At 40.0% G+C, this 18,342-nt stretch overlaps 1 protein-coding gene across 2 annotated transcripts in view; it reads left to right on the plus strand.

Annotated features, from left to right (window-relative positions):
- The window catches only part of COL4A6 (collagen type IV alpha 6 chain), a 294,723-nt gene that overhangs the window by 106,505 nt on the left and 169,876 nt on the right, over positions 1–18,342 (plus strand). For both annotated transcript variants that reach the window (XM_040323905.1, XM_040323906.1), the window contains exon 4: positions 9,954–10,037. In XM_040323905.1, the coding sequence (XP_040179839.1) occupies positions 9,954–10,037 (84 nt within the window). The remainder of the gene's footprint in view (positions 1–9,953; positions 10,038–18,342) is intronic.

Consider the following 18,342-nt stretch of genomic DNA (forward strand, 5'->3'; position numbering starts at 1 on the left):
GATGCCATCAAAGATGTAAAGATTTATTATAAGTGGTGGATTCACAACATAAAGCGGTTGATTTACTAAAGGGAAATCCACTTGTAAGTGCTGTCGCTGTAGTTCGCTGTAGATCTGAGAAGAAGCTGTATTTATCATCCAATCATGTGCAAGTAAAAATGCTGTTTTTTATTTTCTTTGCATGTCCCCCTTAGATCTACAGTGGATTTGCCTTTCGTAAATAACCCCCATAGTCTCGCTTTTCCACCTTCCTCTCCAGTGTATACCTATATTACCTATATGATCATGTTGAACATCCCATTCCAAAAGCATGGACATATTATAATAGTGTTTCATATTCCATAACCCCTCCTTTCCATAACTGCCTACACACTTCTTCTTTCAGTGCTTTATACAAGAGTTTGCAGTATGTCTGTGGGACTTTGTGCACGTTCAGCCAAGAGAACATTTGTGAGGTTAGGTACTGACGTTGGATGAACAGGCTTACAATTGCTGTTCTAATTTATCACAAAGGTGTTGAGTAGGGTTGAGGTCAGGGCTCTGAACAGATCCCTCAATTTCCATCACACCGAAAACCATTAAACTATGTCTTTCCAGTGTTATGATTTATACATTTTATGTAGTCACATGAACCAGATGAATACAACATAAGCCACAGCTACTAAGTTTATTGACATAATTTTTCATCAAATGAAATGTGCTGTCCAAAAGCATGTCATAGTTCAGCATTTCCTAAACTCATACTGCAGTCCCTCCAGCATTGCATACCACAAGTAGCTGAACAGATGGGGTAATCAGTAGGTTAGCTATGTGATTATGCTATCTGTGACTATAGCCTCAAAACTGTTGGGAGAATTTGACAAGTGTCTGTATGTTATAGTCACAAATTCCACACACATAATCCAGAAATGCTCTGGGTGCATATCATGGGAAATTAAACATGGGGTATACATGAGCATTACAAGACAATGCATTAAAATACTAACTGCCTAGTGTGTAGGAGAAACAAAATGAAAGACAAATGAAACTTTAGTGTAGTTACAGTAACAATTATAGCAAAAGAGATTACATAGCCTACATTTTGCTGTCGGTTAAAACTAAAATAACAAATTATTTGCAAAATAGTACAGCTCAAACTCACCATCTTGGCTTACCTATGGCATAAATAATTATAGTAATAATAATAATGGTACTTGAGTTAGCAGCACTCAATTGGCACATAGAGCAACTATGTGTTGCGGCTATGCATATCCAACAGATGCTTACAACAGAAACGTGAGCAGCGATGCCTCTTTAAGTAGAGATGAGCTTGTAGCCATTTTATCTAAATGTCCTCACAATCCAAACTTTTCCCGAATCCCACTGAAGTCTATGTGGTGTAAACCTTGATATTCAAATTGTTTCTTTTTTTTTTGGAGTCTAATAAACAAACTAATGTCAAAGGGAGGCATAGAAAGACTGCCACTGCCATAAAGGGGCCATGTGATAATGGCAACATTAAAAAACATATGACCATACATTGATGAGAGAGCCTAAATTGAAATACACAAATCCTTTGAATTATAGGTTTGAGGGCTGGCGTATTAAAGAAGGAGGGGGGGGGTGGAGAGGTTGGAGTAGTAACTCAAATTACTGGCTGCTCTGTACCTAGATGTAGGCGCAGAAAGAGTGTGCTGTTACTTTATTGGTCGGCCACATGTGCCCTATTTCCAGTATGTGTGCCCTAAGGCCTCGTACACACGATTGGAATTTGCGATGGAAAAAGTCATGCAGACTTTTCCCATTGGAAATTCCGACAGTGTGTATGCCCCATCGGAGAAATTCCATCGGAAATTCTAAAGAATTCCATCAGAGATTACATAGAGAACATGTTCTCTTTTCCTCCGATGGAATTCCGTCAGAATTCCGATGTGAATTTGGTCGGACAAAGGTCCGATTGTGTGTACAGGGCTTAACACCACTATGTACTATATAAACTGTTCATCCCATTTTACTGCCACATGCAGCACCTCTGCTTCTCAGGTTAGACCTGCCTCTTGTTGTAGCATTTTTTGGTAGGCAAATGGAATGCCTATCGTTTGCTGAAACTATGGTGATGCATGACGATGCACACTAGTTACTACAGGAAAATGTGGTGGCTTGTTCTAAGTTTATATTGTACACTTAAAAAGACCTTATAGGATCTGGTGTGAATTGTCTATTAAATGTATTATTAAATATGGAGCTTAGCCAAATTACAAAACTGTGTGATCTGCTTTAAACCAAGGTGGCACAGAACCTAAACATCAACCTTAGTTTAAAGCAAGGTTCCACGATCAGCTTTTGCATTGTATTGCTTTGCATAAAGAACGAGGAGACAAAATAGAAGGAAATTAGTAAAGAAAAAAAGATGTTAACAGTGCAGCAGCATTTCAAAGAACAAATAATAGTTAACCATAACACATAGTATCCCACAGAAATTAACATTGATATAGGATATTTAGGCTTTAACTTCAGGTGATTATAGTTTGCACTACTTTTATACACATAGGAGCATTCTGAAGGTAACATTTGTGAATCCCCAGTGCCATATATTAGTAGGTTAAACAATAACCTCTCTTACCTCACTGTACATGTACTCACCACGTTATATTTGTACAGGGTTCCTATATGCTTGATCTGCCACTTTCAATTGTTCTAAGAAATCCATGGGTACCTCTCGAGGTAAAACCTTGCAAGGTTGTGGTTGTGAAAGCAGACATACAGCCAACAATAACAAGATAAAAAAGAATAATCCTTTGAAAGATAAAGTAACAAAACCAGTTTTTACTGCAATATTCACCATCAGTCTATATATTTCCCCCACAATAATTTTTTTTATACTAGTCCTCAGTCCAAAGATCAGCATCATTCAACCCACTTCTTCTGAGCCTAGGTTTTCTTGCACCCACCCCTGAGCCCAGGTTTTCTTGCACCCACCCCAGCCTGTGACTGGACAGTGAAATGAAAAGCAGCACAGTGATAAGCAAACTCTGCCACTCTGCTTTCTTATGCTATAAGCATACTTTTTTGTCAGCACATAAAATAAGTGGTTCCTTCAGTGGCGGCTGATGCTCCATTGGTCGAGGGGGGCGTCAGATGGACCTGACCACCATAGGTGGTGGCTTCCCCCCTTAGTCTCCATGTCCCGGCTCCATCTGTTAGGCCCATGCGTCTCCTCATTTGTACGTCACCCCCTCCTCATAGGCCAATAGGATGGCTTCTGCTTTCGGCCAGTCGGGAAACGGGTTTCCGACTCGCTTCCTGCTTGGCCTGGAGGAGAATCAGTGTGATAATAGCGAAGATTCATTTGCTATTGTGGCACAGCTGGGTTGGCTTGGAGCGCAGTGCTCTGCACCCCGAGCCCACCCTTTTTTGAAGCACATTAGAGCCTCTGGCTCTAATCACGTGCTTCAAAAAAAAATACACCCCCCCATTGGAATCCATGGTCTGTATGTAGATGAGGGGCCGAATGCATGGATGGGGGGGGGGGGGCGCCCGTGCTGCTTGTTCCTCTCACATCCTAGTCTTGCTCTACAGGGACTACAAGAGGCTGATACCAGGTCAGATTCAGGTACTTACACTGCTTACATTTAAAAAATGTGTTTCTATAGCTGCCTAGAATTTAGCTTTATGTGTACTGTTCAATTTTTCGTTGTGTGTAGTATAAGTTTTCATTATATTTATGATTACAATCAGACAGGATTCCATCACCTGCAACATCTAAAATCGTTTTTCAAGTTTTGAACCATAAGGTTTCCTTAAAGCGGTAGTAAACCGCTGGGTGATTGCATCACAAACTAGCACATTATGTGAAACTTACATGAAAATTAAGCATTCCAACGATGTGCACAGGAGGCTGCTTTTATCTACACCTGTCTACTTTCTGGGAACACAATCTCTAGCTGTATTACTGGCCAGAGCCGCAAGGACATCACTCCCGCGCATGTGTGGGGGAGCCGCTGTTTACAGCACAGGACTCTAAATGAATGGCCCGGGTGGCCGTTCCTTCAGAGCACATGCACATGCACTGGTGACGTCATCAGCTGCATATACAGTAAATATCTCCTAAGTTGTGCATGTTTAACCTCCCTGGCGGTATGATTCTTTCAGAAAAAACATGCTGAAAGCGGTACCATTATTTGCAAGGAAATTTGGCGTTTTATATTGTAGGTCTGTCATTTTTAGAAATAACTCACTTAAATCTGACCAAACAAGCTTCTAATAGGCATCCCGGGTATGACATTTTTTTAAAAACAAAATTATAAATTATAATATAATAAATAATTATAAATAATTATAACAAATAATAATATAATTATAATAAAAATTATTCAATAATGTAATCAAATCAAAATCACTGAAATTTGCTCAGTTGCAGAATTGTTGCTGTCATTATTTTTTTTTTTTTATGACGAATTTCCCCACAAATCGCTATCGCACAATTCTGCAAGTGATTATAATTTATTATCGCTGTTTTTTAGCTGATCTAAAACTATTTTTGACATAAAGGGACACTTTTGGTTGCTATGGACAATCTACAGTTTGCAGGGAGAAAGAAAGGTTTTTATTATATAAAATGACATGCAGGGCACTGGACAGACCACTAGGGACAAGGGGGGTGTGGTTTTTTTACATACAGTACTGTAATCTATAAGATTACAGTATACTGTATGTATAGTGTTTGTTTACTTTTTTGAATTTGGCGCCGTTCTCCGTCCCTGTGCGTCGTAACGTCGCAGGGAACGGAGATCGGCGTCACACGGAGGCACTGTGTGAATCGATCGAGGTCCTGCTCGCTCACACAGCGCGGTGGCATCGCTGGATCCAGGGACAAGGTAAGTAAAACTCCCTGTACATCCAGCGAGGCGAGCCCGAGTCTGACTCGGGGGGTTACCGATCCTAGCCCAAAAATCTCACCCCGAGTCAGACTCGGGAACACCGCCCAGGAGGTTAAGAGATATTTACAGTACCTATAGGTAAGACTTATTATAAGTATACCTATTGGTAAAAGTAAGATGGGAGTTTACTCCCACTTTAATATGACAAACATGTCTTCTAGGGGAAATTCCTCATTTTAAAGTCAAACTCAATGAATTCCAAAAACCCTGTAGTGCAAGGGTTAATGCTTGTAGGTAAACCATACATTTTTTGTCAAGGAGTGGGTTGAAAAAAAAGAGAGTTGAATTAATTCGCCCAGCTTTACATTAATTGTGGATAGGGGAATCACATCACTCTCGCTGAGATAATGTACTTTGCCGACCAGCAGCATATAATGATCAGTGTTTGTGGCTATAGCTGGTGTCACTGATCGTTCGAGAAATACCTGATATGGATCGAAATATACCCAGTCCCTGGCAAATTTCAATCCATGTATGACCAGCTTAACAGATGAGCAATAAGGTGTGATACGTACCTGGCCTGCTACCAGCACCTTTACAAGCAATGGTGCTCTATAACAGGATGCAAAGGGATTGATTTACTAAAACTCAGCTCTTCAATCAGCTTCCAGTTTTTTTTTGTCAAATCTTTATTGGCGTAAGATTTGGTACTCACCAGTTTTAGTAAATCAACCCCACAGTGTCATTTGCTGCTGTGGTGTAAGCGGCTGGCCGCCAGCACCATGGAAAACCATGGTGCTGATCCAGGACAGATGGCATGCAGTGCCACCTCCCACATTCAGGAGAGGACAGAAGCCTTCCTCCTCCAGACTTGCTCCACCTCACATGCATTGATTTGTTGCTGCAACTGTGATGGAAGGACTGTGTGATTGGGGAAATGTATGATATGATGTGTAGGGGGCCTCTGACATGAAGGGGGGGCCTCCAACATGAAGAGGGGGCCTCTGACATTAAGGGGGGCCTCTGACATAAGGGGGGACTCAACTGTGATGAACAGACTTCTGATGTAAAGGGGGGGAGCTATGATGTGAAAAGGGGACTCTGATGTAAAGGAGAGCTCGAATGTAATGGGAGGACCCCAAATGTGTGGCAGTTGTGTCGTGTGCACTGTTTCAGGCTCAGGTTTCTAATTTATAAGTAACATTTGCGTTTTTTACATTTTAGACTGGGGTGCCTCAAGATTTTTTAAATCTTTTAAAGGGTGCCGCAAATCACGAATGAAAAAAGGTTGAGACATACTAAACTAGAAAACAATGAGTTTGAACATTGCCACTGATTCAGTCTTTTTTTATTAACCCGAACATAAAGTCAACCTAGTGGTTGACAAATAGTCTGCACTTTTTATAGTAATTTAGGTGATTACATTTCTGTAGTACAAAAATATACCATTTAAGTCAAGTCAGAACAGGCAAAGTCAAAATAGAAGAGCATTCCTATATATTTATAAATGGATTGCTAGTCTGAAATCCAAGCCTGATGTTCAAATATTTAACTCAGAACACTTTTAACAGATTATTTGCAGTATTCTCAGCTTTTCATCTCTCTTTTTTTATTTAGTATGTCAGACATTCCATAGAAAAAATGTGGGAATCTAAAAATTGTTAGGGCATGTTGCTCTTTTTTGTATGTCTGAAAATGTTTATATATGCTTTGTCATTTCATGATAGAATGCTATTTATGACAGGTCTGTTTGCTTTACCATATAGAAAACATAGAAATGTTGACAAGGAAATCAAACATTATGAATATGTAAAAAAAAGTACCGTATGCTCTGACAACTTACAAGCAGAATTGCCTAATTTCTAGATACCGTATAACAATTTATTGAAAATACTTGTGTATGTAACTTAATGTACAATTCCCTGACCGTTGATTATATGTGTGTTCACTGTCCAGATGTCTAGAGAGGTACAAAAGGGTTGAGTGCTAAATCTAGTGCCGCTGTGCATGGTAGCCAATCAGCTTCTAACTTCAGTTATTTCATATAAGCTTTGACAAAAAAACTAGAAGCTGATTGGTTTCTATGCAGAGCTGCACCAGATTTTGCACTGAATACGTTTTATAACAAATTGTGGGTACACTTAACCAATCCTGTAAGGTTTAGTAAAGAAGAGAGGAATTCGATTTTTGGTAGAAAAAAAAAATGTTGGGCTTTTTTCAAGGGTCTTGACCCTTTAACTTGACTGCCTTGCGTGTGTTCTAGTCTCCTATAAATGTTTGTACTATGAACCATATTAGTTTTATTGTTTCACAAGCTGGTGATGTTTTTACCCTATAGAAATATATGTTCTCAATGATACATGATACCAATGATACCAAATTGTTTAGGCTAGATTATGGGAGAATACAATTTGAAACATATTTAAATAAAGTGTGCTATATTACTCTCCACTGATTTTGTTATTGGACAAACATGGCTAGCGCACAATCATATGTTGACCCATCATAAGTATATCCAGACCCATAGTTTAAGAAAGGCTACTCTTTTAGCCTATCTTGCTACTTTTATTCCCCTGTATGTTTGACCCACATTAATTCGGTGCAGGCCAGGTAGTTTTACACCACTAGCCATTCACATAGCTGCTATTATCTAGCTACTTGCATTGTACATAAAACTGCTGACAGTGGAAATGTTCAGTGGAAGAAGTAGAGAAAGGAGTAGATGTGAAAGCTCCTAAATTTCTACCACAGTTGCAATTTAAGTTGATGGTTTAGAGACCATTTTCTACCCTGCTCTAAAATATCTTTATTTCTATTCAAAGACTAATGTGAATGGTACTTCATTTGATTGCACTGTTTGAGAATACCATTACTGGTACTATTAACATTAGTGATTTGTCTCTGTAGTGGCGATAATGAAATAGTATCTATTTCTCCTATAATAAAATGTCTATTATTTCCCTTAAGGAAAAAATAAAAGAATGTGCGCAATACATCATTCTACATCTGGTTAAAAATCTGAGGTGCCTAAAGGCACAGAACCAGCAAGACATGACAGGACATAGTAGCTTCCATTCTTGTTATGTTAAACCATTACAGCTTGAACTCTTCTGTTATAAGAGCTTATAGATACATGGTCATCTTTTCCACTTAAAAAAAAAATTAGAGACAGCTAAATTATTTCCAAAACCTCTCCCCACTCTCCAAATGCTGAAGATAATCATACTACTGACATCAAATTGGTCATAGTGCAGCACTGATTTTATCTTAAATAATTAAATCATCTCTGTTTTTGGCTGGAGAAATTATTATGCAACCAGGAAGCCCTGGGCTCTTGTGCTGCTAGGTCTTATAGCTGTTGAATGGACTGCAATAGCCAACATGGCTCTTATTGTACTAAAAAATATAAAAGCATTCATGCATGCCAACGCGGTATTAATTACCATCATTCTCTGCATTAACAGGCAGCATATAAAAATATGAGTTTGTGAATGACACCTCCTGTGTGCACAAAAGCTATTTGTTGGACACCCAGGCATTCCCAAGATGTGGTTAAAGTGTATCGCAAACCATAAACTGGCCATACATAAGTTGAAATTTGGTCAGTTCAGCAGGGACCAGCTGAGAGCAGTGCTATTGTGTTCTGCTGGTGGAGGGGGGTGGCCGCAGGGATCCCTTCCAGCCAGTGCATGTAAAAAATCCGGCAGGGTGGTTGTACCCGAGTCGATCAATGGATCGACTTGGATACAATCAGCCTGCCCATAGATGGATCAAGTCTCAGCCGGTTCAGCATTTCAATTCATGTATGTCTGGCTTTATTGAAATACGATTTTGTATATTCATGTGTGTGGATGTATCTGTATATCCCACAAGCCTAAGATGTCTGAAGGTTTGACTGCCAGGTCATCTGTATATTGGAAGGGTTTTTATCAAATCTTGTCGCATTTTCATACCTACCTGTGTTCTGTAACTATTGTTATTAAAGACTAAATTTGGCGGAAGCGTTTTTAAAATGATCAGGTCCAGCATTTTAATAAGAAACATTACACCTCGCTGCATCAATTGTGTAAATTTGTGTTCTGTGCAATTGCCTGCTGAGCATTTGCACTTTCAGCCCCCCAAATCTAGCTACAATATGACCTTCACCAGTCTAAATGAGCCCACATAGCTAACAGGAACTGAGGCAGGGACAGGGCTATGCTCCAGAGTGAAGCCTTGTACACACGACCAAGGAACTCGACGGGCGAAACACATCGTTTTCCTCGTCGAGTTCCTTGTTAGGCTGTCGAGAAACTCGACAAGCCAATTTTCTCCATTCCCGTCAAGGAAATAGAGAACATCCTCTCTTTTTGGCTCGTCGAGTTTCTCGACAGTTTCCTCGACAAAAATGTACACACGACCGGTTTCCTCGGCAAAAAAAATTCTCTTGCTGGTTTTTGCCGAGAAACTCGGTCGTGTGTACGAGGCCTCAGAGTAATTTGTGCAATTTTAAAGTTATGATTAGGTGGTCCCAGAAGAATAAAAAAAAATCTCATCTGGAGATACCAATTAACAAATGTTTAAACTAAACCCTTAGAAACTGTTCACTCGGCCTGTAGACTTGTAGTACCAAATTCCAGTTGTGATAAAATTCAAAACGGTTTCTGGACCTCCCACTGGCTAACTGAGAGCTGTGAAATATTTATATTAGGCTTTTTATATGGGTTACAAAAGCCACCTGTTAAAACGATGAAAAAGGCAGCCCTACATGGTCTCCCTTTTACTCCAATTTTATACTACATACCCCCAGGCCAGCTGTAGAAAAATTGAAGTCGCATCCCCTTTTTTTTAAGATTTGTGAATAAACTGTCCTACAAATGTCACATATCTGTATATACATTAGGGAGGAGTAAACATTCCGTAAAAACACAGCTTGGGAGGCTGAAGTCTATATATCCTTATGTCATATGTTACCAAACACTTGTCAGGGGTGATTACAGTTCAGCACATCACTGTCAGAATGAAGGGAAACAGTTATTAATGTAGCTGGTAATCTATTTATTCAAGGTTTGTGGGAGCCATAAATGATCTCATATTTATGTTTCCTTTTCTCAGGGAGGGAAGAAGAACTATCAGGGGCCATGTGCAGGACGAGATTGCAGCGGGGGCTGCAAATGCTTTCCAGAGAAAGGAGCCCGGGTAAGCCATTTTTTTTTCTTTCCATGTTGAATGGAAACATTTGATTCTTACTCTTATCTCTTCCCCTGTTTCATAAAGTACATCTGGAGAAACATGAGTACAGTAACATCATGCATCTGTGCAAGATGGAGAGCAGCTGTGGATCCACACAGCCTGCTGACCTAACACAAGACCTGCAAGACTTTGGCTTTTGTCAGCCCCTTTGTAGCTGTCATGCTGGCAAACACATGTTTAAGTCCAGCTGTTTTTTCAATAACTAAGAGCAGTTTATCTTTACTGTTTGATCAGGTTGTTAAAGCGGGATATAATACTGATTTAATGAGCCTTCCTGGCTGTAGAAGTTCATATAAGCTGCCCAGAATCCCTAATGTATTGGAGAGTAGAGATGAGCGTATTTAGTAAGAGATATGGAGAACCGGGCAAATTATAAAAATCAATTTTTTTTATTTCATTTGCATATAGTATGTGTTTAGATTTCACAGGCAGTAGATGCTTGTGTGGTTTATGAATCCAAGAAGTCTGGATTCATTAATTAGATGTTTTTTTGGACATGGTGACCCTGCAGGTATTTATTCAGGACATTTAGTTGCCAATTGTTCACCAGAAAACATCAGATTATTTACTATGTACTAGATTCACTCATTGCATTAGATCTGGAACAATTTTGTATGTTTGCTTACAATCTAGTTGTGACACATGCAAAAAAGCCTTCAAAACCATCAAACTTAGGTGTACTGAACATATGGATCAAGTACTCAGTAGAACATTATGACAAAAATACACGTAAAATCCCCTCCATATTTTACACAAACCACACTTCTTTCATCTTATAAACTGTACATTAAGAGCATTCTATATTGTATTATATACTGTGTATATTATATATTGTATTATATACTGTGTTATTCTGTACTGTATGCTATGAGTATAAAGCATTGTGTGTGACCTACCCTGGGCTAGATCGCATGGTAGGTGGTGAAGGATGAAGATATCAGCTATATGTTCATCTTTAGCACTTCATGGAGTAATTAACCTGAACCTTAAGTCCTACAGGAGAAGATCCGGTAATATATTGTTGATGTCAACCTAAGAGTTTTGACTTGTGATGGTTGTAAGATTGATGCTATAAAGGTACATACTTCTGTGTCCCCAATCCAATAATTTACCACGAAGACCTTGTTTTTTTATGTTCTCCTCCAGGTCCTGTTTAGGGGCATAGGGATAAGTAATATCACCATATTACTATAACCACATTCCTCTCAACTCAAAACTGTGGAGTGGGGATTTAATTTAAAAGTTTAACCCATGTAGACATTTGATGCAATTGAGTTCATCCCATGAGAGATGGATGGTCCTAAAATGCGCATTGCTTCTCTATGCTATACTGAGTGGCAATGTACTGTAGTTGTCAAATTTGTCATTGAAGTTAGAAATTAAACTTATAGATATGATCCATTTGGTTATTATTATTAAAAAATGCTTATAAACACAGTCTTACCCATGGGCCTCGATGCGTATGACTATAATGAGCAGGGAGATTCTGATCTTCTTAATCTAGCTCCCTTACTGGCCAGGATGCAGTGACTTATAAGCCCCCCATAACACTTCTGGAAGAGCAAGGTCTTCAAACTCTTCCTGAAGCTTAGCTAATGGGTGGTGTTTTTTAGGACCCCCCTGCACAGAGAAAGCACGTCCTCCTCATCTCTGTTTCTTCACCCTAGGGACAACGACATTCGGTTGTCCCGCTGAATGTAGTGCTTTACTAATAGCATATCGTGTGAATTTTTTCCGGAGGTACTCTGGTCCACCTCCATGAACTATCCTATGCATAAAACAGCCAATCTCAAACAGAACTCGCTCACGGACGGGCAACCAATGCAAAGTATTTAAAATTGGGGTGATATGATTTCTCCTACCAGCACTCTTAAGTAACCTTGCTGCAGTGTTCTGAATTAGTTGGAGTCTATGCATGATCTTTTTAGGTAGGCCAAGGTACAAAGCATTACAGTAGTCCAACCAACTGGTAATAGTTGCATGGATCAGAGCAATCTTATCCGAGTCATCATCCAGATAGCAGAAAAGGGCCCGCAGGAGCTTTAGGTGGAGGTGGCATGAACTCACTACTCCACTCACCTGAGTGTCCAGAGTCAATTTGGAATCCAAGATGATGGTTAAGTTAGGATACAACATTTTTGGCATGATAAAACATGTTCTCATAGAAGAGCTGTTCCCAGTTGGCATGCCAGCAAAAAGGAAAATCGATGTTCAGTAAAGAGATATCTGGAACATCTGCTGTGTGTCCAATTCCTGTAAATGTGTTGATGGATCAAATGAATAAAATCAGCATGGCATTAAGTGATCTGATATCATTTTTATTTTTTTATGATTGACAAACAATGGCTTATTACAGCTCGGGTTCAAGTGAGAGCTCAGCAGCTGCTGTCTGTAAGCTCGACCGATCAGGCCTCACATATCTGCCTTTTCTCCATTCAGGCCTTGGCATGGCTGTTTCAACTGGCTTTAGGAGTGTTGACATTGAACTAAAAGCTGTTGGCATCCCCTTTTGTTGGGATGTCACAAAGATTTGGTCTGTTTTTACAATCCATCTGAGAACCAGAGTGCATCTACATCTGCAGTCAAATTGGTAACCATATTATTTCTCCCTTGCTTGCATGGTCCTTAATTACTTCTGTCCTTAATCCTAAAACACTTTTTTAATTACATCCAGCAGTAGCATAACTTCCTATATCAAGTACTACTTAGTCAAATAATTACATCTTCAAACACAAACATTTTTCTAAAATGATATAATTGAAAAGTGGACATTTAGCCTTTCTTTACTAATATTTCGATATCTGTCCACACATTAAAATTAATGAAGCCAAAACGAAATGTTTCTTACAATTTCACTTTTCTAGTAATGTCTGCACAATTGTAGAAATTGCACATTCAACAAAGATTCACTCCCATAACCAGCCCCCACCCCTTAATCTGATTAATGGTAAATGGTTCTTTACCAGTCTGAGCTTAAAGATTTACAATTCCATAGACAAAAATGAAAGGAATTTGTTTCATGTTACAAAATTCCTCATTTAGAGGGAAAAAGGGAAGGGATAACCACCAATTATCCCCATTCCCATTATAATTGTGTGAGAGACAAATTATTGGTTTGTGTTCTCATTAGGACATGACATGCGGTTTAAGTGCAACAATGTTTAGAGATATTTATATATTGTCAGGAGTTAGCTCAAAGGGGATTACCTTGGGAAAAAGGTAGTTCAAACAGCAGGTTTCTTAAAATCTGACTTTATTTTAAAAGGTTGCATGAAAATGACACAAACAAAAACAGAAAATTAATCCTTTTTATCCAGGCACTAACTAAACATTGGCGGTTCCTAATTCACATGTGAATCTCCCAGTCACCCTCAAAACAAAGATAATGCAAATCGTTTCTTTCTTTCACAAAAAGAACTTCACATAAGCAGCTCTCTCAGGTTTTTTGCTTCCTGAGTCCCAGGTCAAGAGCCATCCTTTGCTCTAGTCCTGCTTTATTTATACCACTTGTGGACACAAGTGGACCGCAAAATCTCATCTGGAACCAAGCCTGCCAAGGTGGCTGGTAAAACCCGGACCGGATTGCACCTTAGTTTTCTGCAAATGAACGCATGTGAGGTGAAACATAACGTCCATCAATCACCTCACTTTTCATAATGTCTCATATACCCCCCCCCCCTGCTCAAGCCCCTGCAGGTGAGCAACTGTTCCAACCAGACAATGAACTTGAGAAAGGGCATCTGCATTATTCTGAAGTTACCAAGCTCTATGCGCCACTGTCAAACTTAAATGCTTGAAGAGCCAGAGACCACCTTGTCACACGAATGTGCAACTGCTTCTCCCCTATCTTCGGGTAGTCTATAGGGCTTTACATTTACACGGGTGCCTGGTTCCATAATTATGTCATGCTGTAAAACTGTGATCAGTCTGGGCAAGTGAGAGAAAAAGTCTCTATTTGTACTCACAAACTCTTTAACGTCCTTCTGTTGTACCACTCACAAGGTTTCAGTTATGGGTACCTTAGGTGTCCCAGGGGACATGTCCTTTTGTGGTTTTGGAACTGCCAGTAAAGTCTCTCTGTCCTTCCAAGGTTTCAAGAGATTTGCTCTGGTTTCCTTTTTCTTGGCTGGAAAACTTTGTAGTTTACTTCCCCTACTCTTTCCATAATTTCAAAGGGACCTTGCCACTTTGCTAGGAACAGGTCAACTGTGGGGACTAGTACCAGCACTCTATCACCAGGGTTAAAGGTTTGGGTCTTGGCACCCCAATTATAAACCCTTCTCTGGGCCTCCTGTGCTTGCTCCATATGTTCCCGTACAAGCGACATGACAGCTGTGATTCTATCTTGCATCAGTGAGATATGCTCGATGACGCTTCTATAAGGCAAAAGACTCTCCCTCCCACGTTTCTTTTGCGACATCTAGCAATTCCCTGGGATGTCTACCATACAGTAGTTTAAAAAGGGAATACCATGTAGATGCCTGAGGTACCTCTCGTATGGCAAACATGAGGTATGGCAGCAAAAAATCCAAATTTTTCCCATCTTTGTCCACCAACTTTTTTAACGTTTTCTAGCGTTTTGTTAAATCTCTCCACAAGACTATCAGTTTGGGGGTGGTAGACAAAGGTACGGAGATTACACAATTCTTTAGTGACTCTGCACATAAATGGTGTGCCTTAATCCGTTAACATATCTGTTGGAATACCCACATGACTAAATACCTGGACAAGCTCTTTGGCAATAGTTTTAGCTGAGGTATTACGCAAGGGAATGGCTTCGGGATACCATGTGGCATAGTTCAGTATTACCAGTGTGTTGTGGTGGTCCCGGGCAGACTTTACTACTGGTCCCACCAGATCCATGCCAATTCTTTCAAAAGGCACTTCAATTATTGGTAACGGTACCAGGGGACTGCAAAAATGGGGAGATGGTGCAGAATACTGACATTCTGAACATGACTCACAATTTTCTTTGACATCTGCATGTAATCCAGGCCAAAATAATCTCTGGGTTATTTGCTCCTTTACTCTTTACCCAGATGTCCACCCATTACATGACCATGGGCTAAATCTAATACCATCTGGCGATAGGGTTAGGGAACCACAAGCTGCTCTACCTCCTCCTCCCCTTGCTTCACCTGATACACCAAGTTGTTCTTAGGAGCCATGTAGGGAAAAGACACGCCTACATTAGGTTCAACGGGTTCCCCATCCATCATTTTAATAGTTTCTCTGGCCCTATTGAGTGTGGTGTCTCTTAGTTGTTCCATATAAAAATCATCTTTCCTGACTTCTAAGTCAGGCACCACATTCTGCCCACTCTCGCTATTGGAGTCAGTGATAATTTCTTGTTCAATATCCTCAATCTGGGGGCAGGTTTCCAGCCCCTCCTGCTCCCCAGCAATTACAGAAAAAGCAAAAGGATCTACCCCTTCCTTCGACACACCAACAGTTTCCCTTTCAATTTTGTAATCAAAAGGGTCTGAAGTGAGTTCAGGTATTTCATCAGCAGGGGGAGCTCTGTCCTTCTGACTCCTTTTTTCCCCCCAATAAACTCAAAAAGTGTGGAAAATCTCTCTCCACTACGGCTTCATGAAGCAGTGAGGGTACCACCCCACTGAATGTGTCACCATGCCCCAAGGGGTATCAACATCAACCACAGCAGTCTGGTAGTCACATTTGTCTCCATGTATGCAAATAACCCCAATAGTGCTAGGGTGTAACTTTGCAGGATTTACACAATAACCTTTTTCAAATAAGCATTCTCACATTGCATTGGTTCATCATTTAGGGAACATTTAGCAGCAATATGACCTAATGCATGACAGAGGTAATATTTGATGTGTTCTGTATCCAGTCCTCTAAACGGCCTCAGAGACCTTCCTGACCTATTTGGCCAGTCTCCAGGTCCTGAGCCCATAGTCTCCCTATCTGTAGCCACAGTCGTAGTCACCCCTAGATACATTGGGCTGGGTCACAGATGGGTTCAACAAGTCCTCTGCAGCCGCATATCTTTCCATCAGGTCCACCAGCTGGTTTGAAGACTTAGGGTCCCCATGGTTGACGACTTCCTTAAAGTGGCAGGGAGCACACACAAGTAACTGTCCATGACCTCACGCTCCACAATCTTGGGGCCTAACAAAGTCTCTGACTGCAGTCACTTTTTGGTATGGTGCATCAAGTCAAACATCTGGGAGTGGGGTGCCCACACACTAATGAGTCACAGGGCACCGGGGGGGGGGGGGGGAAATGGCTAATTAGGCCCAATTTTGACATTTTCACTTGGGGGTGTACTCACTTTTGTTGCCAGCGGTTTAGACATTAATGTCTGTGTGTTGAGTTATTTAGAGGGGACAGCAAATTTACGCTGTTATACAAGCTGTACACTCACTACATTGTAGCATGAAAATATATACCGGTAATTAAATATTTACAAAAATGTGAGGGGTGTACACACTTTTGTGAGATACTGTTTATATATATATATATATATATATATATATATATATATATATATATATATTATATATACATGCAGTATATTTGCCTTTCAGTGCAGTTACATGTATTACAGTGTAATATACAGTGGGGATCGAAGGTTTGGGCACCCCAGGTAAAAATTTGTATTAATGTGCATAACAAAGCCAAAGAAAAGATTGAAAAATCTCCAAAAGGCATCAAATTACAGATTAGACATTCTTATAATATGTCAAAAAAAGTTAGATTTTATTTCCATCATTTACACCTTCAGAATGACAGAAAACAAAAAAATGGCGTCTGCAAAAGTTTGGGCACCCTGCAGAATTTATAGCATGCACTGCCCCCTTTGCAAAGCTGAGACCTGCCAGTGTCATGGATTGTTCTCAATCATCATCTGGGAAGACCAGGTGATGTCAATCTCAAAGGTTTTAAATGCCCAGACTCATCTGACCTTGCCCCAACAATCAGCACCATGGGTTCTTCTAAGCAGTTGTCTAGAAAACTGAAACTGAAAATAGTTGATGCTCACAAAGCTGGAGAAGGCTATAAGAAGATAGCAAAGCGTTTTCAGATGTCAATATGCTCTGTTCGGAATGTAATTAAGAAATGGCAGTCATCAGGAACAGTGGAAGTTAAAGCAAGATCTGGAAGACCAAGAAAAATATCAGACAGAACAGCTCGCAGGATTGTGAGAAAAGCAATTCAAAACCCATGTTTGACTGCACGATCCCTCCAGAAAGATCTGGCAGACACTGGAGTTGTGGTACACTATTCCACTATAAAGAGATACTTGTACAAATATGGTCTTCATGGAAGAGTCATCAGAAGAAAACCTCTTCTACGTTTTCACCACAAAAAATCAGTGTTTGAACTTTGCAAATGAACATATAGACAAGCTTGTTGCATTTTGGAAACAAGTTCTGTGGACCGATTAAATTGAACTTTTTGGCCGGAATGAGCAAAGGTACGTTTTGAGAAGAAAGGGCACAAAATTTAATGAAAATAATCTCTGTCCAACTGTTAAGCATGGGGGTGGATCAATCATGCTTTGGGGTTGTATTGCAGCCAGTGGCACAGGGAACATTTCACGAGTAGAAGGAAAAATGGATTCAATAAAATTTCAGCAAATTTTGGATGGTAACTTGATGCCATCTGTGAAAAAGCTGAAGTTAAAGAGAGGGTGGCTTCTACAAATGGATAATGATCCTAAACACACCTCAAAATCCATGGGGGATTACATCAAGAGGCGTAAACTGAAGGTTTTGCCATGGCCTTCACAATCTCCTGACCTCAACATAATTGAAAATCTATGGATAGACCTTAAAAGAGCAGTGCGTGACAGACAGCCCAGAAATCTCAAAGAACTGGAAGACTTTTGTAAGGAAGAATGGGCAAAGATACCTCAAACAAGAATCGAAAGAAAAAGCGTTTACAAGCTGTGATACTTGCCAAAGGGGGCAGTACAAGATATTAACTCTGCAGGGTGCCCAAACTTTTGCAGACGCCATTTTTTTGTTTTCTGTAATTTTGAAAGTGTAAATGATGGAAATAAAATCTAACTTTTGACATATTATAAGAATGTATAATCTGTAATTTGATGCCTTTTGGAGATTTTTCCATCTTTCCTTGGCTTCGTTATGCACATTAATACACATTTTTACCTGGGGTGCCCAAACTTTCGATCCCCACTGTAGATGTCACTGCAGGCAATTTAGGAATGAATGGTCAGTAATAGAATAGATAACACATCCTTTCACTAGAATGTCAATTT

This window comes from Rana temporaria, chromosome 9 (assembly GCF_905171775.1).
Source record: "Rana temporaria chromosome 9, aRanTem1.1, whole genome shotgun sequence".
NCBI lineage: Eukaryota > Metazoa > Chordata > Amphibia > Anura > Ranidae > Rana > Rana temporaria.